The sequence below is a fragment of the Ostrea edulis genome, chromosome 9 (assembly GCF_947568905.1).
Source record: "Ostrea edulis chromosome 9, xbOstEdul1.1, whole genome shotgun sequence".
Lineage (NCBI taxonomy): Eukaryota > Metazoa > Mollusca > Bivalvia > Ostreida > Ostreidae > Ostrea > Ostrea edulis.
Window position 1 is genome coordinate 22,916,011 of NC_079172.1, and position 26,525 is coordinate 22,942,535.

At 35.8% G+C, this 26,525-nt stretch overlaps 1 protein-coding gene across 1 annotated transcript; it reads left to right on the forward strand.

The window, feature by feature from the left end:
* The first annotated feature begins 23 nt into the window (after positions 1-23).
* Positions 24-25,647, forward strand: LOC125659324 (mucin-2-like). The gene is made up of 14 exons (XM_048890960.2): positions 24-121; positions 1,157-1,245; positions 1,460-1,538; positions 1,688-1,870; positions 5,768-7,334; positions 7,562-7,587; positions 8,317-8,350; positions 8,597-10,083; positions 10,200-10,352; positions 11,188-11,469; positions 11,635-11,714; positions 18,478-18,621; positions 20,310-20,371; positions 22,940-25,647. Exons 2-14 carry the CDS (start codon positions 1,157-1,159, stop codon positions 24,757-24,759), a joined length of 6,006 nt encoding a protein of 2,001 aa, XP_048746917.2. The 5' UTR covers positions 24-121; the 3' UTR covers positions 24,760-25,647.
* The last annotated feature ends 878 nt before the right edge of the window (positions 25,648-26,525 follow it).

Below are 26,525 nucleotides of genomic sequence, written 5' to 3' on the forward strand. Positions count from 1 at the left end.
GTGACTATATTTTTGTATCGTAAGAGTGTTATCATTGGTTGTTATATGTCACGGTTTATTCGCGCTTCAACCTTCGAGGAAATGTATTTACAGTAGACCCTAAATTTATGTGTTTTGCAAGGTAAGTTTAAATGTACATATCTTATCATTAAATGTTAATCTCAAGCAGTTTTGAAAGATTTGTAAATAACGGGTAATGTCTTTTTTATTTATGAAATGATCCTGTACGTACGCCAAAGTTCATGTTCATTGACTTTGTTGCATATTGTTGATCATACTGTAGTAGACCTAGGCCTAATAAGGTGTTGTTATATAGATCTCTTTCAGTCGTTGTCTCTAGTTAAGATTAGCGAGTTTTATAGTGAACATTAATTAATTCAGTATAAGCAACACGAAGTATAATATATGTTTACCCATGCCAGCTGTTTGGTGTTTGTATTTGGCGGTACAAATGTGTATTGAAAGTCAAGGCCATACTTTAAATGATGTTTGCATGTACTGCGATGCTATTAGATATGTCTTTAATAATACAGTTTAGTATTTAAAGTCTTACGCTAATGTTTATAGAATAGTTATAAATCCATCTTTTAATCATCTGTTAAATTTATAATAAGAATCACACAAATGGCTAGTTTCAGATATTCAGCGAATGCTTGCATTTTTGCGCATTTAAGTAAGTGAATTCTATATCAATACATTTGAATTGTTCTGTAGAACTTTTTAACAGACATGCAGAAGCATATGTCTGGATACCATAACAGTAATGTGTCTTCAGAATACTATTATGTACATAGCACAATGCACAATCAATAAATTCAAGTATTCTGAAAAGATACAGTTTAGATTTCATGCATGTCAGTGTTCAAGCATTAATAAATTAATACATTGTATAATACATGTACTCATTTATAGTCTTCATCTTCCTCATTTTAGGGAAAGGGTGTACTACATTATCATGGTTGTAGACTTGTAGGTTATCATGGTTATAGATATAGGGTATCATGGTGATAGACTTAAGGTTCAAATCTCAGTTCATGCATTTATAAGGTTGCTGTAAACATGCTCAAATCTCCTTTGAACATTTAATGTAGTCTAGTGTTTGTTACGAGAATGCTGAATGGTTTTTCTTGACAGTTTTTTAATTTTAAAATTTCAGATGTTGCATGGAAAAATTGTTGTAATAAAAAGGTCAGGTACAGATGGAGCTCAGTTTCCACTAACTGCTGATACCTGTGTGTTTGGAAGGTATGGTTCACTGAACAGAATAATTGGTAAACAATAAGATGCTTGAACTGATTTTAATTACCCCTTCAGGATAATCATACTTACTGATTAGAAAAAAAAATTAATATTTAGATTAAAGGTGTCAAACCCTGTAGATATTATATGTCATGCTATTGTTTTGAGATTATGATGTATCCTGTAGGCCTATTTTCAATGTTCACTCTTGTGTTGTAAGGTCCAGTGAATGTGACATAAGAATACAACTTCCAAATGTATCAAGGGAGCATTGTCAAGTGACAGTTGAAAATGGTGGAGTAAGTGCTCTAAAAGACTGGAATTTTATGCACCTTATTTCAAAATATTGGTCTTTTTTTTTTAAGTTGAATATTTGAAGCCAAAATTACAAGTATATATTTAAAGAGCTGTCTTAATTTTGATAAATTTCATTTCTTTTTATTTATAGGTGTTTCTGACTAATCTCAGCAACTCAAATCCTGTGTCTTTGAATGGAAAAAATCTGGACGGGAAGAAAAATCTGGCCAGCAAAGACATCTTCACAATTATAGACAGATCATTTAGATTTGAGCTCCCAGAAAATATGCAGAGTTCATCTCCTAAAAAGACGCCTGTTAAATCTTCACCTAAGGTATTTTGATCTAAGTGAATTATATTCTGTCATAGTGGCTTATTTTTCCAAATCTTCAGGATTACTGTGCTCAGGATTCTTTTTGACAGAGCTGTTTAATGTATATATATATATATTTACATGGAAGAAAGGTTATTAAAATTACTTGCCACTCACAGGAGGATAAAAGCAATGTCATATAACTTACTGATACTACTTAGTACTTTAATGCTCAGTCTTCGCGCTTAATGATTTTTACTACAAGCCCATCGGGCAAGTAAGAGTGCAAAATTTGGTAGCCCAAATAAAATTTTGCTAGCCCAAATGCTATACAAGAATGATTCAACATGATTTGAAATTTCAAGTTTGAACATTTTTGTTAAGTATTACAATACAAGTTTAAGACGAGAGTTCAGGCCCTCTTTCAACTTCTAATTCTGTCATTTCAGTCAGATTCTCCGGAATCCTCCAATGTTTTAATTCTTCTAGTTCTTCATCATCATCACTCTCATCCTAAATAAGTAAAAAACTAGGGTTCTCAACTTATTCTCATACATTCTGAACGTCTGATCCGGCCGCTTGTGGTTTTTCACTTTGGGGTAAGATGCTTGTGTCATTTTTTATTTTCATGTTCACTTACAGAATCAATTCTGAATTATCCAAGCCGGACATGAACTCGCAATTTGCAATGTTTTCCTTTCTGCACCAGATGCAAAATACAAGACCATCATAGTATTCAAGTCAGACGCAGTTCTTCTGCCAAACACGCTGATCATTTTCTTTGTTTCCTCATAATTCAGGGTTGGCAAAAAAGTGGTCAATATGAGTATTGACCAGGCCAGTGGTCAATACTGGTTAATACTGGTCGAATGAAAATTGTTTGGTCATTATAGTCTGTTATTTATTTTAAATGTTTAAGTGCCCATTATGGTAAATTCTGTAATTCATAACATGCCCTATCAGTTTATAATATACTTATAAGTCATAATATTACATAAATAGTGTACAAATGACTGTTGAATTGGGGAAGATGTATAAATTTCTGTTCAAATTCCATAGTTTAACAAGAACTACCTAGAAGTATTGTTTCATCAATCTTCATTTTAACTGTTGAATAAACATTTGAGGAGGTGGGTTGGTGATGTTTTCATAACAATATCAGACACACTGGTCATCTCTGGTCCCAGCCTATGCTTATTAACACCTGTCAACTCTGCTTCCTGTGCTCAGGAAATGTCCAGCTACCTTTTATTCTTAATCTGTCCAGGTACATGTATTAAGAGGTCTGTCTCCAATCGTCAAGCTATGCTATAGAACTGTGACCCTCTGGTAGGTACTGAAGAGATTTTGGTCAGTTTCAGCAAACCAAATATATTAAACTTATGAAATTACATTTGATTATCTAATGAAAATTTTAATCAACAATTGATCCATATAATGAAAAGACTTAATTTATCTTTATCTTTGCAAGAAATGTACAAAAATAGGAAAATGGACAGTTTAAATCACAATTGACCACTTGAGGAGTATTGACCAGGGCAGCGGTTTTAACCGCCCAACCCTGCTCATACTTCTCAGTGCCAACTTTCTCTTCCTCTGTAAGAACTGGCTGTTTCACCGACTTCCTACCAGGAATCACACTCTAATAGCGGAATCATAATCTCCGCTGGAAATATGTACTGGCCAACTGGGCATGTGCGTTAATAATTTTTGGTAGCCGAATTCCGATTTTACTAGCCACTGTCATCGGGCTACCGCTTAATTTTGAAGACTAATGCTTGAAATTTCAAAAAATGGTGTCAAATTTTACTAATATATATTCAGTCTACGTGAAAGGCGTTGGACTGTATGGCCTGGCAGTCATAGTTTATGTCCTACAAAGGTCTAGGCCATCATTAAAAAAAAATTTGTTTGATGTACTCCGACCCACATTTTTCAACTCGGGTAGGTAGGTTGGTATTTTTATATATTTTTTTTTGAAAATCAGATATACAAATTTTCTTATGTTTTCATTAAACACATAATGCTGCCAGACAGAATAGAATTTAGAACATTCATTTTGTACAAATTGTATCTAATACACGTAAATCATCCAACGTCTCCTGAGATTTACTCAGGACGTTTTGCATTCGTCACGGATGATGACCTCAACAGTTAATAAATAAACACCCCTTTTTATTACCACCGGTCGATTCCAACATTCATAATAGCAGTCTTAAACACTTTAATGTGATCCATGAATATCCAAGTGAATTGCATGATGACAGCAATTTACAATAAGTTTTAATATTACCCATTTTATGATCATTTTAATGCCGACTTTCCCGCATCATTCGAATTGTTGCGACGATCGTGTTCCATTCGTGTGTCTCAGTTTAAGAGCAAATTAAAAATGTCGTTCACATATTAAATCGTCATAACATTTAAATAATCCCATATCAAAATGATATGCGTGCCTTTTCAGAAATATAGACCATTAACTTAAACGTCGACTTGTGGTACACCATAATTTTGGTGCGCTATCCCACATGATTTTTTATTTAAATAACATGGCTTTCAAACTTTTGTACATAAAAATACGATCAGGCCTCGATGGGCGAGTTCGTAGCTCCTTGTTCTATCTTGTTGGTAGATAAGGTGGTGATTTGCAGCTGTGATGTGGTATATTTGATCGTTCACATAGAAACGTGTTTGAAAAGTTCCCGGATTAACAAATGGTCCTTATCAAAGTGAAAGTAGAACCGAAAGACGCCCTAAGGACATTTTGATAACTAGAATTCTGTAAAACAACTAGTCCAAATTAAAAAAAATGACATTAAGTTTAATACTAATTCGAAGAATGTCTATTTTCCAGGGAGCAAATAAAAAAAATTAAAAATTTCCAAGTGGGGAAAAAATGATCGGGTCTGAGCAAATTTCATGGGTCGGTCGGAGTACATCAAACAAATAAATTTTTATGATATATATATTCAGCTGATTATTAGGCCATAATTTAAAATATCTTTTGTTTCCCCAAACCCAACCCTAAATTTTCTGACTGGGTAGGTAGATTGGTAAAAAAAAAAATATTTGGGTGTTGGATATGTATTTTAAATGTTACATTCTGCATCTCAGTTTTTATTAATAAATCCAACATGAACAAACAATGCATATGAAATGTCAATACAGGTCTGTCAGCGCTTTGCCAAATTCATGCCCGTTGTCAACAATTTAGTGGTTAAAAGATCTTATTTCCCTACCTTGGCCTTTGTAATTTTTATACCCTCCGAACGAAGTTCTGGGGGGTATATAGGAATCACTCTGTCCATCTGTCTGTCTGTCTCCAGATTCGTGTCCGGGCCCTAACTTCTTTGTTCTTTGACATAGGCATACCATATTTAACACACAGGTGGATCACCATGAAACGATGTCATATACCTTCATGACCTCTTTGTTCTTTGACAACACCCTTTTGGAGATTGGGGTAAGCGAGGGGTATTCATAGTGAGCATTGCTCACAGTACCTCTTGTTGGATCTGTAAGTTTGACATTTGTTGAGTTGACTCTAGTAGCAAGCTACTCTTTGGCATCGGGACCGTCCTGCGGATTCACTGCTTCATTTACCACCCTAGCCCATGATTTGAATATAGTTTGACTGGCAGTGTATGTTTTGTTAAATAAAATCATTGCCATGCACTTAAATTCTTAATAATGGCAATATAACGCACGCATTGTTTGTGAAAGAATGTGAAAATATTTTAGAATTTAGCTTAGATATTCAGAACAAGAAATGTTTTCTATGTTTCATAGCCCTTGGGAGTAGGGATACTTTTTCGCTAGTACTCAGGTGACCGATAAGGCCTGTGGGCCTCTTGTTTGGTTGTTGTTTAGCTTCTTCTTTTTTTTCCCCTTCTATGATTAAGTTTTTCTAAATTGTAGATGAAGACAGAATCCAAAATTCTGACACCTAAAGTAAAACCACCAAGTGCTTCACCTCAGAGAAATAGCAATACACCTTCAAGTAAAAGCCCAAACAAAAGAAATTCATTGATTGTTGCCAAGTCTCCTGGGCTGAATGCTGTTGCAACACCAAAGGCCAAACCTCGGTCTCCTTCCCCAAGGAAAACACCAGCTCCTGTTATGAAGACACCTGTTGCCACTGTAACACCAACAAAATCCCCTGTTAAAAAGTTCTCCACTCCTAAGTCTCAGGTAAATTCAAGAAGTGTATCACCTAAAGCTGTGACCCCTGTTGTCTCCACAACTCCTGCAAATAAACAGAAGACCACTCCAAAAGCTGAGAGGAAGTCCAGGAGTACCTCTCCTAAGGCTAAGACACCTAGTGCATCTCCAAAAGTCAAGACCCCAGCGGCTTCCCGAAGCATGTCACCCAAAACTAGTATTCCAGTAGTTTCTACTTCAGCAGATGATGAAGTCTTGACAACTCCGAAATCGGGAAGGAAGTCAAGAAATACCACTCCAAAACCCAAGTCTTCAAAAAGTTCATCTCCGAAAGCTAAATCTCCCATAGCCAAATCTCCAAAAGCTAAAACACCCAGAAGTGCATCTCCAAAGGCGAAGACTCCCAGAAGTGCATCTCCACAGGCGAAGACTCCAAGAAGTGTATCGCCAAAAGTTGCTACACCTAGAGTTGCGTCTCCTACAGCCAAGACTCCCAGGAGTGTATCTCCAAAAGTTGCTACACCTAGAGTTGCATCTCCAAAGGCCAAGACTCCCAGAAGTGTATCTCCAAAGGCCAAGACTCCCAGGAGTGTAACTCCAAAAATTGCTACATCTAGAGTTGCATCTCCAAAGGCCAAGACTCCCAGAAGTGTATCTCCAAAGGCCAAGACTCCCAGAAGTGCATCTCCAAAGGCCAAAACACCTGTAGTGTCTACCCCTGTAAAACCAGCTGAAGAAGTTAAGAAAAGTCCTGCATTGGAAAGGACATCAAAGAGCAAATCTCCAAAAGGCAAGACGCCTATAAGTGCATCTAAAGCTAAATCTCCCAAGGGCCAAACACCAAGAAGTGCATCTCCCAAGGCCAAAATTCCTGTCTCACCAAGTCCTACCCAGATTGGTGGTGTGGTAACAACTCCTAAGGCTAAGACACCTGTGTCTTCTACCACTCCTGTGAAACCTGTTAAGGAACCCATGTCAACACCTAAGTCAGACAGACGGTCAAGAAGCACATCACCAAAAGCTATGACTCCCAATCTGTCACCAAATGTGAAGACACCTGAGGTCTTAGCAATTAAAGAGAAAATCTTGTCCACACCGAAGTCTGGCAGAAAGTCTAGAAGTGTATCTCCAAAATCAAACACAGTTGCAAACACCCCAAAATCTGCACAGAAGGCTGAATCACCAAAGTCAAAGAGTCCATCTCCCAAGGTAAAGACACCAGCTACTCCAAAATTTACCAGTTCAGGGTTGAAGTCCAGAACACCATCCCCCAAGGCTGTTACCACAACTGAATCCCCCTTAACCAGTGGATGGACACCAGTCGGTAAGTCATTACGACAAATTTACTCAGTCATATTTTCAGTACAAAATTATTGATCATTGACAAGAATTAAAAAGTTATTTTTATTTGTTGTTGTAATTCATTATCTATTGTGTGAAATTTGAAAATTATTTTCGTAGTTTAGAGGTATTTTGTATATGAATTGTTGAAGAGAAGAGTGGGAGTAGATGTTTAAGAATAATGATCATATTCATTCTTGTTATTTGTAGTAAACAAAAAGAAACTGGAAAGGAGGGTAAGTGGAAAATAACGATAATTCCATGGTGATTATGATAATTTTAAAGATGTAAATTAGTGCTGTCTATGAATAGTTGATATAAATGAATACCTATCATTTTGTCCAAATGAGCTTGAATGTAAGTTTTTATTGTCAGTCAGACTATGAAAGAGGCCAGTCTTCATTTTACACTAATCTTGGTTGAGATTCAGCTTGGCTGAATATTTAGACTGACGCCTTCACTGAATCTCAGAGCAGTTCTTCATAATTCATGTCTGGAAATTTACTTCCAGTTTCGGCTGGTTCTAGCTATTAATGTGCACTTAGATTGCACTGCTGTTTGCTTCAGATATTAAGTGGTTTGACTATTAAACTAACTATCACTATTAATCTTGCATTGCTTACCGTGTAAGTATGAAAATTCCAAAATGAAAACTGTCCCTAAATTTTCCGTTCAGATGAAGACTTCCACCGCACAATATTTTGTATTCTGAAATTGAAAAGTTCCAATTGTCTGTTTTATCAAATTACTGATACATTGTATTGATCTCCACATACCTACTCGTACATTGCTAATTTAAGAACAAACTATGGAAACTCTTCAGTTTCGGGAGATAAAGTATTGTGCCATCCAAATATTCAGCCAGGCCGAATCTCAGCTGAGATTACATTTTACACAACTCTGGATTGGAAATACTTTCACTTAATTAAGCTATTTTAAATTTGAATGTACCCATTACTTTCCAGTCTTTGCCAGTGGGAAATCCTATAATTGCTGCAGGTAAGACTATTTTAAACTTGAGATAAATTGAAAAATAAAAACAGAAGAATTGCTTTTGGCATCATGTAAATTTTAATTGAAAATGGTCAAATTGCATGATAAATGGCACATTTACAGCTACAAGAAAAAAGCTGAGCATAAGGATTGAATCATCTCTGTTGCAGTTCTCCAAATTCCATTAATTAACACATATTAATGGATTTTATGTGGTGTTTCTTCTTCATTATCTGGGTGTGTTTTTTCCAGCATTACCTACATCACATGCAAGTTCTGGAAAGAAAAGAAAGTCTACAGAAAGTTTAGAATCCAGGTCTAAGAGGGCAAGAGTGTCATTTGGACCCAAACTCAGCCCTGAACACTTCTTAAAGACCCTGCCTCCATCCACACCCGTCAGGAAGGGAGCAACACCCAAACGAATGGCTTCTAATTCAGATTTGAAACCACTGCTGAAAAGGAAATCTGTCGTCACTGTCCCAAAATCTCCAATCAAAGAAGAGAGTCCACAGAAAGCCAGAAGTTCTCAAAAATCTCCAAAGGCTGGTCGTTCTCCAAGAAGTCCAAATGATAAAAAATCTCCACAACAGAAAACTAAGAGCCCGAGTGCTTCACCCAAGACAGCTCAGAACAAGGTACCAGAGATGACTACAACCACTTCTAGAAGTCCGGTTCAAAGTAGATCTCCAGCAAAATCTGCTACACCCACATCATCACTCAGAACTCCAATGAACAAATTGCCTAAAGCTAAGCCTTCAACACCCAGAAGTGCCTCTCCTAAGACACCAAGTAACAAATCTCAAGTTATAGCAGTATCGCCAGTCGCAACTCCAGCAAAGCCTTCACCCAAGTCTCCAACTCGAAGCCAATCTCCTAAAACAAAAGCAACACCTAAATCTACTCCGAAAAAATCGTCACCAACTAAGGCTAAGTCTCCTATATCCAAAATATCTCCTAATAGTTTAAAGAAGGATAAATCAATGGATGAGTCCTTTGGACTAGATGGTCTGTTTCAGACACCCAATTTGGTTACAAGTACTCCTGCTGCTGGCAGTAAAAAGAAGAGAAAATCAGCTGTGTTGAATTCAACTCGGTCAAAGAAAAATATAGAGACCAAGCGAAGAACAAGTACAGGGAATCTTGGAGGTGTTAAGAGGCTGCTAAAGACTCCAAAGAGGTTGCCAGACACCAGCTTCACTGGAATAGCTGCCCTGATGAAGACCCCAACAGCAGTAACAGCAAAAAAGACCACTCCAAAAATTGTATCGATGAAGACTCCAGCAGACATTAGCTACACTGGAATTGCTACCATGATGAAGACCCCCAAAACAGCTTCAGCAAAGAAAACACCCACGATGAAGACCCCCAAAACAGCATCAGCAAAGAAAACACCAAAAGTTAAATCTGCAAAGCCTTCAGCAGACACGAGCTACAGTGGCATTGCAGACATGATGGCTACACCTAAACAAAAACCAACACCTACAAGGAAAAACTCCCCTAAAGTTGTTGTTTCCCCAGCTGTACAGAAAATTAATAATCCCATTGCAGACCTAAGGAAAGCTGTAGCCATTCGTGCTATTCATGGGAAAAATGCAACTCCAAAATTGTTAAAGATGGCTCCTGCATCATGGGCTGATGTAGTAAAAAAAGGTGTGGCAAAGAAAGTTCTTACCCCACAGGCCAAGAGAGTAATGCATGGGAAGAGAGCTGCACAAAGTGCCAAGAAGAATCGAAGGAAGGTTTGCAGAATATTTTCTAAAATTTTATAAATAATATTGAAATTATTTACCTTAAAAATTATGACAATGTTGTAAAATACATTTGTACTATGAATATTCATACCAATGTATTTCAGTCAATTGCAAAGACACCCAGAACCATTGCCAGAGCAGCTGCACCCACCACAGGGCATGCAGACTCACCAATGACTCTTGTCATTGGCAAGAAGAAGGCCAAAACTCCTAGAGCTCTACCTAAAAAAGGAAGAAAATCAGTTGGAAAGTCTAAGGTACAGGGATTTAAATTTGTTTTAAATTCAATAGTTGAATGGTTCGAATATTTAGGGTTCTTCTCTTAAAATTTAACCATGGAGGAAGGTGTTCTGAAGTGAAAACACAAATACATGTTTAGCCTTTTAGGTTGGTATTATCAACAATTCAGAATTTCGTCATACAGACAGGTGTGAAATCTACAGACATTGGTTTCATCTGTTTAACATTGTCACTGTAATGTCACTCATGCTTAACACCTAGCATACACATTACAAGCAGTGAAATTGGATGACATTTTATGCAGTCTTGAAATGTTAAACATCGCTGAAATGCAATAAACATTTTCATCATAACAACTGCTGTTTTGACTATGGTGCTGTTGATTTAAGGAGGTATGCTACACCAGAGAAATTTGATGTAGATGAAAAGTGGAGGATATGTACAACAATATTTTGAAGTTGAAAATTTTCAAATTTACTTTATTTTGTCAAAAAATACAGTTTTAGTAGAAGGTAATCTGGAAAAAATTTAAAACCCCTTCTGGACTTGAACCTGCGACCTACAGTTCAGCAGTCGGTATTCTAACCTACTGAGCTACTCAGCTAGGTATTTAAATGGAAAAGGGAAAGTCAAATATTGCTGATATCGATTTTTTCACCCATGTTTTTAAAGGAAGTCTGCCATTATGACAATGTAGAGTACTACCTTAAGCATGATGTACAGGATACAAATTCAATGATGGTGAACGTGCTTGGGAAAAACCCTTATAGAGGACCCTTTATAATTTCTTGCATATCCCTGGTACTATCTAATATGTGTTATTTAGGAATTGTTAAACTTTTACATTGGTAGTCTGTGAAGAATAATGCAGTTAGCCCATCTGGTGTGAAAGAAATGTTCACCACTCCTAAGACAAAGTCTCCAGCTCGTAGTCGATTGAGTACAGGAACCCCACACTCACTCTTCTCGGATCTCCCAGACACTCCCAATGGACCTGGTGAGATGGCTGTGTCGCCCTTGTCCAACAGCACATCTGCTGGAAGTCCTCGTCTTGCTGGCATGAAGAGACTATTTACACAGCAAAAGGTTGCAAAATCTCCAGCCAGCCCACTTGGAATCAAGAATTTAATGAAAGTAAGTACAGACTGTATGCTTTTCAAGTTACATACAAATTGTATTAAAGAGGAAGCAATTTTGTTTACAAAATAAATTGAAGCAAAGTAACTGCAGATTCCTAAATTCTGGGATTTTATTGATGATTAATAAAAGTTGAATTGAAATTTACCATTTGAATTTTAGACACCAGGATCTTCAAAATCTACGCCAACAAAGAAACTGAAGAGTCCCAAGGTTTCAAAATCCAAATCCCCAACACCAAGGTATGTTTGCTTCTTGTTGGGCCAATTCAACTTAATTGATAGATTATCATCCCCGCCCGCCCCGAAAAAATTTTATTATGCGAAACTTGCAATTTCCGGAAAATTTTCATGTCCGACTCTGGTATTTGCTTTTCTTATTTACATTTCCAGTATAACAATGTGAGAAGCCATGTGAAGAAAATACTAATTAAATATGGTTTTCTTAATTTCTTGCATTCTTACGGGCATAAATCTTGAAAAAGTTTGGTATCTTTTAAAGCTTAACCTGGAATTTGTTGAAAATAAGCAAAGATTGATATCCATCTGGCATTAATAATACACTTCTGTTGACAAAAACTCATTTATCATTAACCCAGACTAACTCTACCTCACCTGAATACACAACCATTTTGAATGTAGTGTTGTTTTCATTGTTATATACGTATGTATTCCTACATGCCATTTCAAAATTGTTAAAGCTTTTTGATGAGAGAAACTATTTGTTTTACTATTTGAAAACATAATTAAATGATAAGAAATGAATCTTATAATTCTTTTCTTGACGGCGGTATCATATAGGTAAAATTAGGTGGAAACTTGCGCTATGAACATTGATGAAGTTTTCCATCTTATTTTCCCTATGATACTGCCATCAATAAAAGAATTTCATGATTCATTTTTTTAAATCATTAAATGTAATTTATTATACCATACCCTAAGCCTTACATAGTAAACATACTTTGATGCAAGTAGTTCAAAGTATGCTATTTTCATAACAAAAGAGAACTTGTGAGAGCCTGTGTTTACAATTGTAAAATACATTTGAGTTATGACACCTTTCACATATTGCATGCACATGTAGGAGCTATACTTTGGGCACGCAGTGATTGGGATGAGCATGCGCCATGGTCACATTGAATTAAAAAATGGCGCATAGAATATTGAAAACACTGTGCCGTTGTGGCACATATCGTCAATATACCTAGTTTGAGCTTTTCCCCACTTACTCCGTAAATCTTAAGCCTGACAAAGGGCAAACTTTCTTTGATTTTCGCCTGAATGATATGCCAGTACTGGCAATAGACACTGTTGGAGCACAAGTAGACGACGCAGAAATGTCAAAACAAAAAATCACGATGAGAATCCTATTTTTTGCAAAACGTAAATTTAACACAAATATTGATACAACTAAAGTTACCTATGGCAATACAGTCTGTCAGCATAGTGTTTAGATTGATTTACTGATCTCTCATACAGTCTGTCAGCATAGTGTTTAGATTGATTTACTGATCTCTCATACAGTCTGTCAGCATAGTGTTTAGATTAATTTACTGATCTCTCATACAGCCTGTCAGCATAGTGTTTAGATTGATTTACTGATCTCTCATACAGTCTGTCAGTATAGTGTTTAGATTGATTTACTGATCTCTCATACAGCCTGTCAGTATAGTGTTTAGATTGATTTACTGATCTCTCATACAGTCTGTCAGTATAGTGTTTAGATTGATTTACTGATCTCTCATACAGTCTGTCAGTATAGTGTTTAGATTAATTTACTGATCTCTCATACAGTCTGTCAGTATAGTGTTTAGATTGATTTACTGATCTCTCATACAGTCTGTCAGCATATAGTCCAGTCATTCTACGCCAGATTGTGCTGAACCTAGAACTAATTGCAACAGAAATGTTTTTATGTTTTTTGGATAGCTTACAGTGTCCTTTATGCTATATTAAAAATCGCCATCAATTGAAATTTGCATTAGATAGATTTTTGAGGTAAAAATCACGGATTTTGAAGAAAAATCGCAAAAAACTGGAAATCATAAATACAAAGCTTTAGTCTGAAAAATAGTCCATTTTAGTTATTTGAAAACTAAATACTGTTAGACAGAAATGTGATTTCCAACAGCTAAGATTGATAATTAACTTTCATAAACATGACAAAGCAAGTTCTATTTTGTAAGCCTCTTAGATAACGTTTAACAAAGTTATCATAATGTTTTGATTCACAGCTATCTTTTACATTTCATCTTTATTCCTATATCTTACTGTTTTTAATATTATGAATCATCGGAATCTTCATTTGGGCTAAAATCGTACACGCAAGTTGTGCCTCGACACTCGGTACATGCTATTGAGCATTCTAGTCCATGTTTTCTGTAGTTTGTTTGGTATCACAACTGATTTTGCATCTACAATAAATTGTTTTTAAGAGTTCGTCAGGTGCAGGAAGCATGGTTGATCTTACAGGTAAGCACATATTCCCTTCAATGGTCCACCCAAAGTCCGTCAAATTCATGTTTTCGTCATTACCAGTCCATTGTTTTACTTGATAGAATGCTCTAAGAGAATGATATTTTGTTGCATTTGATGTTGGTGGAAGAGTGTGCACTTCAACCGATGTTGTACATGTAATTCCTAGGGCGATTTATCCTTGAAATGTTACTTTAAATTGAATATACACTAAAATTTACCCTCTCCGCCACACTGATCTATAGGTTAGAGCGTTCGAATCCCTGGCGTGACAGAACTAAGTCGTTAAAATAGGTAGTGACAGTTCCATTGCCAAACGCTCGGCATCAGGTGTGAATGTCACGGGTCCTCGAAGATGACCTTAAAAACGGATGTCCCGTGTCACAGTAGGTGTGGCACGTTAAACAACCCTCACTGCTCAATGACCGTAATTACCGAGCAAAGGTCTAAAGTTGAAGCTCTTCACCGGTCTTGGTGACGTCTCCATATGGGTGAAAAATTCTCCCGAGAGACTTTAAACAAGAAACAATCAATCAAAATTCTCTCATATATATATGACTCACGGTGGGTGTAACCGGTCAGCAGGGGATGCTTACTCCTCCTAGGCACCTGATCCCACCTCTGGTGTGTCCAGGGGTCCGTGTTTGCCCAACTATCTATTTTGTATTGCTTGTAGGAGTTATGAGATTGATCGCTGTTCGTTATCTTCACCTTGCATATACCTGATAAAGTTATTGTTATGCGAATTGCTACTCTAAAATTTTATTTAATGGCGCATTAAAGCATCTCATATCATTATAAAGTATGATCTCTCGCCATCAAAAGAGTGATTCAATCTCTAAATTATCTTATATGATATTTTTGTTATGAAATTATATATCATATGAGATACTTTAACGAGCCAGGTAAAATTTTGGTGTAGTGATCCACCTTAAGGTGTTACCTGTAAAGCTAAATTCTCAACAAAGAGAAGCACCACAACATATATAATTTTTATTTATACATGTGTATAGTACACATACCTTTTGTTACAGAATATAAATTGTAATTTGCATAATGTCCTGAAAGTCTTGTCGGATACCCACGGCTGATCTCGTCTTTTACTCATCTGATGAGTAGAAGACGAGATCAGCCGTGGGTATCCGACAATGTGAATGCAGGGGCGTAGCTAGAACGAAATGATGTGCGTGCCAAAGGAGGCAGGAAGTCTGGAGGGTCATCTTAACCCCCTGCCTCTCGTGGGCCCTGGGCGAAACCATAGTAGGAGCACAGGTGTAAAGTTCCAGAAGCTATTGGGGTTTAGCATTTTCTGTTGTCAAAATATGTATATAAAGTAAAACTTATACGGTACCAATTTTGATGCACCAGATGCGCATTTCGACGAACAATGTCTTTTCAGTGATGCTCAAAAACAACAACAAAGTGAACAACACCCGAGTTTGAAATCGCTTAACAGAATTTCTAAGTTTTACTTTCTTGTTAAATAAGCGTTCGGTAGATTTTCTCTTTCAAAATTGCAACAAATAATTTATTGAATATCAAACAATATAATATATAAATGTTTTGACATTAATTAAGAAGTATTTTTTCGAATAAAATGGAAAAACGTAAATAACGAAATTTCTTGGTACCTTTTTGTTAAACACGCGTTCCATAGATTTATTTTTCGTCTGCATCCCCCTTCTGTCGGATTTCGAATTATTTTGGTACAGAATAATTTTGATTATGATCGTCTGAAGTTGAACTAGAATATCCTTGACTAAATATCATTTGAAATACGCCCAATATTGGTTAAAGACGGAGAAATAACAGTTTTATATTACTTTAGTGCATTATGGGTAAGTAGCGTCTGTTATGTATGGATTTCGTGTTTATTTTAAGTGAATAAAAGTTTATCGGTGCTGAATTATGAGGTGTATCAACTAAGATATGAACTATTTGTACATTTGTATATAAAACTTACGAAAAAAATTCAATTTCGACTGTTTTTAAACCATGATTTCCATTGTCTTGCTATCTCCGGAAAAAAAAAATATAATTCGGAACTGGTTATGGCGGCCCAATGGCGTTATTTTCATTTAACAAAATTAGCAACATTTAAAAATTGTTGTAATTTTACTTAAACAAAATATTTATGTGGCGATTTTTGATGGGGTGTTCTAGGGATATAGTTCAAAGTTTTTACGCATTTATTTTTTCTGTTGCAATTTGTTCTGGGTTAATTAGTATTATGACTGGACTAATAGTGTTTAGATTGATTTACTGATCTCTCATACAGTCTGTCAGTATAGTGTTTAGATTGATTCACTGATCTCTCATATAGTCTGTCAGTATAGTGTTTAGATTGATTTACTGATCTCTCATACAGCCTGTCAGTATAGTGTTTAGATTGATTTACTGATCTCTCATACAGTCTGTCAGTATAGTGTTTAGATTGATTTACTGATCTCTCATACAGTCTGTCAGTATAGTGTTTAGATTGATTCACTGATCTCTCATACAGCCTGTCAGTATAGTGTTTAGATTAATTTACTGATCTCTCATACAGTCTGTCAGTATAGTGTTTAGATTGATTTACTGATCTCTCATACAGTCTGTCAGTATAGTGTTTAGATTGATTTACTGATCTCTCATACAGTCTGTCAGTATAGTGTTTAGATTGATTTACTGATCTCTCATACAGTCTGTCAGTATAGTGTTTAGATTAATTTACTGATCTCTCATACAGCCTGTCAGTATAGTGTTTAGATTGATTTACTGATCGCTCATACAGTCTGTCCGTATAGTGTTTAGATTGATTTACTGATCTCTCATACAGTCTGTCAGTATAGTGTTTAGATTGATTTACTGATCTCTCATACAGTCTGTCAGTATAGCGTTTAGATTGATTTACTGATCTCTTGGACTCGTCATTTTAAAACGTCGCATGAAAATTTCAATATGGCGCATTCATTTTAGAAATGGCACGTTGACACTAGCTGGTAACGCGCCATTGTCACTTTCGACAATATGCTTATCCCAATCACTCGGCACAGGGAATACATAGAAAATGATACATCTACCATGAGTCCTGTGTTACAGATATTATTAAAAATCATCTTGTGGAAAAGCTGAAGAAATGTTAGTTGAATGCAAATTTAATTTATGACATCTTTTCACTTGCCAAAGGAATTATGATTTGACTGTCCAAGTTGATTTCATCCATCAAATTCCTCTTGAAAGAAACCTTGTTTAGACTCATTAACTACATAAACAATATTTAAACTTGCAGCACTCGGATATTATGATGCATGAACAAAAATACGACATGGACAAAATATATGATCTACCATTATTACATGGACATATACTATTTCTAATCTAAACCATCGTTAATTTTCTATAGCTACCCGCCAAGCTGCCCCTCTCAATCATCAAGACAGTCACAAGACTCTCAAAAACAGGCAACGAAATTAAGGGGAAATACTCGCTAAATGCGAGTTAAAAATTGAAATTGCGAGTAAAAAATCATAAGTGATCGCAACTTTTTGCGAGTGAAGAAAAAATGATCTTTTCCCGGATTTCCTCTGTTTATTGGCTGTACTTTGAAGTTTACAATAATTTTGTCTTGTGCATAGAAACGCTTTACAGAATCAATATACAAGTATTGAAAAAGTAAACGTGGATCGAATAAATAACTAAGACCAAGGTCATCTCAGTCGGTGATGTCGAAGATGGCCTACTTCAAGCACACTTCGGGCATCTCTGTGAAGTCTGATTTAAATAGCAAGCATGTTGATCTCGTCCGTGTCTACATGAAACAACACATGACAGTGTGTCACCGCTTCACGCGGTGTCCTTCTGTATTCTATAGTCAAACACTTCCGAGTTCGCGGGGTTTTCTTTTCAACTAGAATTTTTTAGATGAAATTTCCAAAAGGTTTGAACATATAGTTTAAATTGGCACAAACAGTCTTCAAGATTTCAATCCACACGATGTTGTAAATAGGTGGTAGATCTCTGGACAGCGAGTACGCCGCACAAGTGTGCGCTATGACCCTCACCATGTGTGTTGTCTGACAATTCATTAAATTTTAAATGAAAGAATTCGCAATCTTATTTTTATTATTGCACTTTAAAGGAAATTTTTAAAGATTTCCCCTATATTTTGATAAAGAGACTTGCTTGTTTTTTTAAATTCATGTAAAACAGCAATTGATTGAAAAATGCTAGTAAAAGCTCAATTTTGCTAGTTGGAAAATAATCCACTAGCTAAAATTTGCTAGTAGTGAAAAAAGTTAATTTCGATCCCTGCAAAAACCCCTTTTGTTTTTCAATACTCTATGAAGGTGTAAGAAATTCCGAAAAATATATACACTCACTCATCACTGTATGAAAATACAATTTTTACTGATCATGAGGTTGCTACCTTTAAACAAAAAATTGAATGAAACCTGGATACATGAAAGTGTATTTCAGTGCTAAATTATGCACCTTTTTAGAAGATGATGTAGGTGATGTTAACAATTTTGAAAAAATTTCTTATCAATAGGAGAGGCACTAAAAGAGGAGCCAAGGTACTGTCCACTCCTCCCCAGCCCTCAAAGAAAGTCCGTGTGGAGCAGAAACCTGCCAAAGCAGATGAATCCCTGACTGTCTCTCCAGCTAAATCACCAATAGCCAACACCAAGAAAGGGTATGCTCACTCAATGTTTATAGACACATTATGTCATTAAAGGGACTGATTCACGATTCCCCCCCCCAAATTTTGTTTTTCACTTTTAATAATCAAAATCTACTGTCTAATGTGTTTAAGGGGTTATGCTACACCAGAGAAATTTGATACAGATGAAAAGTGGAGGATGTGTACAACTTTAGACACAAAATGGAGTTTTAGTTGAAAGCAATCTGAGAAAAATTTAAATCCCCTAGACTTGAACACACTCAATTTACAGTTCACAACCAATGTGCTAACCGACTGAGCTACTCAGCTAATGAGTAGACAAATATTGCTGATATTAATATTTTCATCCATGTTTTTAAAAGGAAGTCAGTCATTATGACAATTTTTTGTTGTTCATTGAAATGGCTTGATATTCATATCATAGGTAGATATTGAGACCCTTAACTGATCTGCTTGGTCAAAATTACCAATTTGCACACGCATGCACGTGCGCTTCTTTTTGATTACATAATACAAAATGTTTGTAACTATCTTATTTATGAAGTGAATGAGTTGATATTTACAGTATAGGTAGATAATACGTGTATCTATATATTAGTGTAACAAAAAATGCCAACGCGCAAAATGTTCAATTTTTAAAGGACAATAACGTGGGGTTTTTTCTTCATCAAATTCTATTGATATTAAGGGTTTAGATGTGTCTTGGTACTCCTTACAAATTTCTGTGGTTAAAATTACTGTTCAGCACGTGCATGCACGTGTGCTGAATTTTGATTGGACGGTTTTCAAATCGCTATAACTTCCTTATATTTGATTGAAACGTTATGAAATTCATACTGGGCGTATATGATACAAATGCCTGTTGAATGACATCAACGAAAGTGCAGAATCATGCACACATGCGCGTGTATGCACGTGCAACGCTTTTTTCATTTCTTGATTACTGAAATGACCATATTGAACGTACTACATGTAATTACAGGCTTAAATAAAATGAATTTTTGCTATAGGTTTACAATGACATCACTTTTTAATTGGGGGAGGTTTGGAGAACATGTAACGGTCCCCGTTACAATTAGAACTAGTTACAGTTGTTTTGATTGGACAGAAATAAAGCTGAATGAGAGTATACACATCAATAAATCCGAAAACGCAATATCTTCATACTCGTCTGAAAACAAATAATGTAGTGCGGGAAAACTATTCAAATTTTTGAAATTGTTAATGCAGTGAATGAATTGGAATTATTAGAATCAAACATTCGCACTTTCCAGTTTGTGAGTAAAATGTCCGAAGTTTACACATCAATAAATTCTTCAAAAGAATGTTTAATCCTATAGTATAGTACCTCTTTAAAAGGTTTATCAAGAAAATTAAGGTTATACATTATCGCAGAAGCTCATTTTAGAGTTTATTATTTGTTTCGTAAACAAAGATTGTGGTATGTTATTGTTTACAAAGTTTTCAACAAAATGGATATCGATCAAAGTTTTTATATCTATCACATTTCAAGTATTATTTAGGTAAAATATGTCATCTAAAAGTTAAATTTGTGTCTGTGGAACATCAAAATCCTTTAAATTACAAAATTAACATTTCACTGATTTTAAGGCATGTTCAACATCAAAAATGAAAAATAAAATGATTGGTGACATTCACATATAATTCAACATGTACTCCATTATTGTTTTGAATATTAGAAGCAGAGCAGTAGCAAAGAAGACACCTGCCAAAAAGACAACTCCTGCAAAGCTAAATACAGGTATGTATGATTGTAGACTAGTAATCCTTAGTGCAAAAGATTGACAGTGAAATTTTGCCCTGTGAAATATTTTGATAAGCAGCAATTGTAGGTATTTATGTATGACATGGAAATTTGTTATGTTCAGAATGTTTCTTAACACAGACCTAAAGTTATTTAGATTGGTTAATGTGGCATGGACACGATTTGAACTTAACATTTTCAAATATTTTTTTTCATTTTTAATGTTTAGAATGCTTAACTAAGACATTTTTAATGGTCAGCAAAAATTTGAATGTCAGTTGTCGAGGTATATGAGAGATACAGAGCTCACAATTCTTTGTTACGTAAACAAGGCTCGTGTCATGTTTTTGTTTAAATAAGTTAGATATACTAGTAAGAGTTTGTTTAAAGCTGATTTTTCATTTACAAGTTAGTTCTGGACACAATGAACTAGTATACACCTCTTTACTGGCTATGAGGTGCAGCCGGGGGAAATAATTGCTGTCGAGGGGGACATTAAACTTGCTATTGTCCAAATAGTCAGTAAATAGGTGTTTTACTACCGAAGTAGACTTTACTTGTGTCAGACATACCAAAGTGAAGTAAACTAACATTCGGCATAAGCCTAGATGGAACCGACCGAGGTGATCCGAGTGGTAAACTAATTAGAGTTATCAGACTTTGACGTCACAGAAAAGAAAACGCGGGAAAATATAGCATCAGGTAAATAGTTTCGAGACTATTTCCCTAGGGTGAGATAGTTCAGAAACTATTTCACGGCTAGCGTTATCCAGAAGAAATGGCAAATTTATTCCCCTAACATTTATATAGCAAAAACATTCTGAAGTATGATAGTTTAAGATTTCTACTGTTTAGCACAAATCATTTTGTTTTACACATGCTATTTTTTATCAAGCAATCTATATGTAAACAAAAACATGGCACGAGCCTTGTTTACATAACAGAATTGTGAGTGCTGTATCTCACTTGTAACTCAAAAGTTGATTTTGAAATTTTGGTTGACCAATAGAAACATTTTAGTTAAGCATTGTAAACAATAAAAATGGAAAAAATAAAATGTTCAGCTCAATCGTGCTCATGCTCTTTAAGGTGACCAAAATTGTACCACAACTTCATAATGCAAGAATTATAGAAAAACACAGTTGTGTTAAAAGGTTTCTTACGAACAAGCTACGTGTCATGATCCTCATTCAATGGCATTTTCAAACGGTCAAGTTGACCATAACTTACAGCTCATATGAGCTTTTGTGAATGAAATTTATCAGTGGTCCATTTGTCTGTTGTATGTATGTAGTTAATCTGTCAGTTTTATTTACACAGTGGGGTTAAGGTATCCCAAGTAAATTTAACAAGTAATTACAGCATATTCAAATTAAAGTAAAATTCTTCCAAACGTCACATATTTTACTAAAAATTGTTTGTCAATACATAAGCATCGTACCCTGTGGGGAAAACCCTCAATAAACTATTGTGTCATCATACAAGTGAAGTAGAGCTATTTTTATCCGCTAGACTTTCAATTGTTTATCACCTCTGCACAGGTGAAAGATGCACTCAAATTTTCTGCATTTTAGGCTTGATATGTCGATATTGATATAATTTAAAAAGTGATCTGGACTGGTATGATATCCTCTCATATTTAGCAATTTCCATAACCTTTATTAAAATATTCATATCCCTCATTCACTGCCAAATCTTATGTAAACGAGGTAAAAAAAAAAAAAAAAAAAAATGCCTTCCCCATCAAAATCATAAATCTGCAATTAGTTACCTTTTAGAAAATCATCTATAGAAAATATCATCGTCTTTCACTTGTGCGAAGTTGATATGTACACACAATTGGCTATCTTTTTTCTATATGATGATGCACATTGCGGGCAATTTCAAGGTCACAATGTAATATCAAGATTACTAGTGCACGCTATATAGAAAAACAGGAGACTTATATGTTAAGAAGAAAGAAAACTAAAAATCATTTGACAAACAGATCTACATATATACAGCTTGAACACTTTGTAGCAGTTGTAAATAGCGAGAAAATGTGACATTTTCCCCCTGTTGTAATTATAAACTTGTACATTGTGACATACTTTTATATTGTGATGTCATAAAGTGTGAAGTGCACTGCAGTACATTTTGTGATATTTTATTTTTCGGGACACCTTAACTACGCTGTGTAGTTCATCTGTCTGGTTTTTGTAAACTTTTTGCTATTAGCTTCTTATCAAAAACTACATGGTCAATTTCAATCATAGTTGGCACAAAGCATCTACAGTTCTATGATAAGCACCTGTTTACAGTAGTACGAGTAAACTCGCATATGACAAAATAGCAACAGGGTTTTAAAATTTGAATAAATGGTAAATTCGTAATTAAAACAGGCCGTGATACATTGCTATTAAGTGATTGTACATCATGTCAGAGGAAATTGAGTTTGTGATTTTTGACAATCAAAGCGGTGACATTTTGTTGGGTACCAGTGTAATTGAAAACCCTGTATGTATCTATTCATTCACATGAAGTAAATCAAGAAAGATTAATTGGTGAATATATTGTTTATTGTAGCTGTAGAAGATGTCCCAAAGAAGAGGGGGAAACATGCACAAACAAATGTTGGCGTGGTGTCACCTGTAACAGTACAGACAACCCCCAAACCTGTGGCTGTTGTGGCACCCATGAGTACCAAGAAAAAAGTAGAGGAGGAGGCGAAACCTCTCAAGAATGGAAAAGATAACATGAAGGCTTTGGTCAGCATTACTCCAATGAAAAATGCTTCAGAAAAAGCAGTGAAGCATGATACTAAGGCCTCTGCAAAGAAAGCTGCAACACCTCCAAAAAAATCTCTGAAGCCCACACCTAGAAAGAATGTCACAAGGGGTAAAGCAGGCGCAAAAGTTGATGCACCTGAAGAAAAGAATGAATCTATAGAAATTAATCCAGTAAAAGGTAGAAGCACTAGAGGAAAAGCAGTGGCAAAATCTACACCCAAAAAAGTAGCTTCTCCAGCCAAACCAGCAGATCGCAAAAGAACTAGGGGTGCTGCAGTCGTGTCTGAAAAAGTAGTTTCACCTCCGGCAAAACGACAGAAAACTGAGGAGACAAAGCAAGCTTCTCCAGTGAAAGTTAATAAGGGACGAGCAACAAGAGGAAAGAAAGCTGGAGCTGCCATTAAGAAAGTTTCACCAAAGAAAGCAACAAAGGCAGCTTCTCCTGTCAAACCAGCAACACCAGAAGTGAGTCTTGTAAAGAAGGCAACAAGAGGAGGAAAACGAGCTGCTGTTAAGAAAGTTTCACCGAAAAAAGCAACAAAGGCAGCTTCTCCTGTCAAACCAGCAACACCAGAAGTGAGTCCTGTAAAGAAGGCAACAAGAGGAGGAAAACGAGTTGCTGTTAAGAAAGTTTCACCGGAAAAAGCAACAAAGGCAGCTTCTCCTGTCAAACCAGCAACACCAGAAGTGAGTCCTGTAAAGAAGGCAACAAGAGGAGGAAAACGAGTTGCTGTTAAGAAAGTTTCACCGAAAAAAGCAGCAAAGACAGCTTCTCCTGTCAAACTAGCAACACCAGCAGTTAGTCCTGTAAAGAAGGTGGTTGCAACTCCTGCAGTCAGTCCGAAAGCAACCAGGAGAAGGGGGGGAAGAGCAGCTACGGTAAAGAAAGCAACTCCTCAAAAAGCAGCTAATGAAAAAGAAGTTATCTCAGTGGTTAGTCCTAAAAAGGGTAGGGCAACCAAACGAAAGGCAGAGAAACCAACTACTGTTACCAAGGAAACACCCTCGTCAATTGCTTTTAGCCCAGTGAAAAAAAGTATGAGAGGTAAAACAGCGAAAGCAACACCGAAGAAAACGGCAACTCCTGCAGCTACCCGCAAGAGGACTAGAGTAACGGCACCTGAGGGCCCAAATTCCCCCAAACAGCAGAAGACTATCAGTGAGCCAGCTGGAGTTAGTCCTGTAAAAGCAACAAGAGGGAGAAAGGGCAAGGCTGTGACTGCAACAAAAGCAACTCCCAAGAAGCAGGAAAAGAGCAAAGCACCCTCTCCAGCAAAAAAAACACCTGTAAAGAAAAACATAGCTCCTGTAGAAGTCACTCCAGTCAAAAAAACTACAAAGGGCAAGAAAGCTGCTACTTCAAAACAGACCACAAGTAAAGTGGCCTCTCCTGTGGAAAAAGCAAGTCCTGCAAAAGTTAGATCTACAAGGGCCAAAGCATCAGTAACCACATCAGCTGCTAAAAAACCCGCACTGAAAAAGGAAGCAAAGAGCAAAACAGCCACACCTCAGAAATCTGCTGCCACACTGAAAGTGTCGCCAAAGAAAACAAGAGGCAAGGCTGTGACAAAATCTCCATCCCCAGCTAAAAGGGTAACGCGCCCAAGGAAGAAGTAGAGGTCACAATTTCACATCTCATAAGCACAAACAGCTGTACATTGGATTTTATGTATTTATTTTAGAAATATTTTACGAAACAAATTTCACTTGATGAACAGACTTTTATTATGATTGTGTATAAAATGTAGTCTTAGAATGTGGAGATTTTTATTCACAAAATCTTTTAGTATGTCATTGGGCAGGCAGCAACTACAGGCATGTTCATTTAATATTGAAGTGTTCAGATGTAGTAAAATGATGAAAATAAAATTTTTACAGTAAAGAAAATGTACATGTATATTTTGTCGTACATTAAGTAGATTAGAATATGTATTTATTGTTTGTACATTGTGTGACGGTAATTGTAATGTCTGCATGGAACATCAGGGAATTTTATATAGATATTATATATATAGCCTCGTCTTATTACTTCCTCTCTATCTTTCTATTCATTCACTTGCTGTTAGGACGTGTTTGGTATAATTATTATGTATGCCTATGTACTGTCTCCTTATCATTTTGTTAATTTAGGCTTCATGTGTCCCTGTCGTTTCTATTTTATCGTAATATGTTTTTGAATAGTGCAAATCCCATTCATTGTGTATGCCCTGTATCTGTGGTATAATTTTAGCTATGTATATCTAGAATAACCATCTTAAAATCATAACCAACTCTGTTGGGAAGCATTCTAGAACCTCGTGTAGCATGTATTGGTCCAGTAGTGCGGATTTTGACAGTTTTACTCATAAATTGTTTTTTCAGATTTGACATTTTATTTGAACAGTACTTTTGACTAAAATTTCATAATTAGTAGTTGGTCCTTCAAGAATAAACTAGTGAAAAAATTGTTCATGCTTGATCATTGTAATATATTTAAAAAGGTATATTAAAGCATTGTCTCAGACATGTGCTGTCTTTTCTGTGAAAACTTTGGAAAGGAGGCAACATAAAGGGGGGGGTATGTACAGAGTAGATTTCAGTACATATCCTTTGGCACTTGAATAGGTTCAATATTATATGTACACCTCCAACAAACAGTTTGGTGTGTGAATAGGACTAATCATCCCTCCCTCTGTCCGGGACAACTACTCGATAGAAGATCGTACTTTAAGCAAATTTGAAATACAAAAATGAAGGTCATTAATGTACAGCTAGGGTTCAACAGCATCTTGCGTTAACTAGCCAAAATTTTTACAGCTTTTTAAAATCCGTTTTATTTAAACGAATTTGATTTAGAAAGGATATTGAAAACGAAGAAATGATAAATAATCGTCGCTAGTTGGACGAGAAATACATGTCGTTCAGTGCACAAAGATGGCGACTTGTGAGTCAATATGACCGATAGCGCGTAAAAACAGGGCTACGCAAAAGGAGTGTCTATAAATCTTTGAAACTACGGACGTAATATATATGTTTTATATATCATATTTTTGGAAATTTTCTATATTTTTTAACTATGTAAAAATCAATTGAATAAATAAAGCCATTAAATTAAAAAAAAAGCATTTAAAATGAAAGATGACTTCGTCTAAATATTACGCAATGCTTTGTCGCAAGGCCATTTCCCCCCTCGGTATGATTTTTTTTATTTTCCCTATGAATGCAATATTTTTTATATTTTTGAGAAGCATATATTCCCTGCTTTCAGTACATATAAAAAATATTTTTAATGCCTGGCAAAGTTATAAGAAAATAGCAATTTTTTGCACATATACGTTGTTTTACGATTTTATTTCTCAATGTTTAAACAGATCGGCGTTTTATCTATATTTATATATGGAAAT

Excerpts from the sequence above, each read along its gene's own strand:
- LOC125659324 (XM_048890960.2), top strand. The coding sequence starts at position 1,157 with ATGTTGCATGGAAAAATTGTTGTAATAAAAAGGTCAGGTACAGATGGA. Across the intron at positions 1,871-5,767 it reads CTGTTAAATCTTCACCTAAG|ATGAAGACAGAATCCAAAAT; the intron begins GTATTTTGATCT and ends TCTAAATTGTAG. Across the intron at positions 7,588-8,316 it reads AAAAGAAACTGGAAAGGAGG|TCTTTGCCAGTGGGAAATCC; the intron begins GTAAGTGGAAAA and ends ATTACTTTCCAG.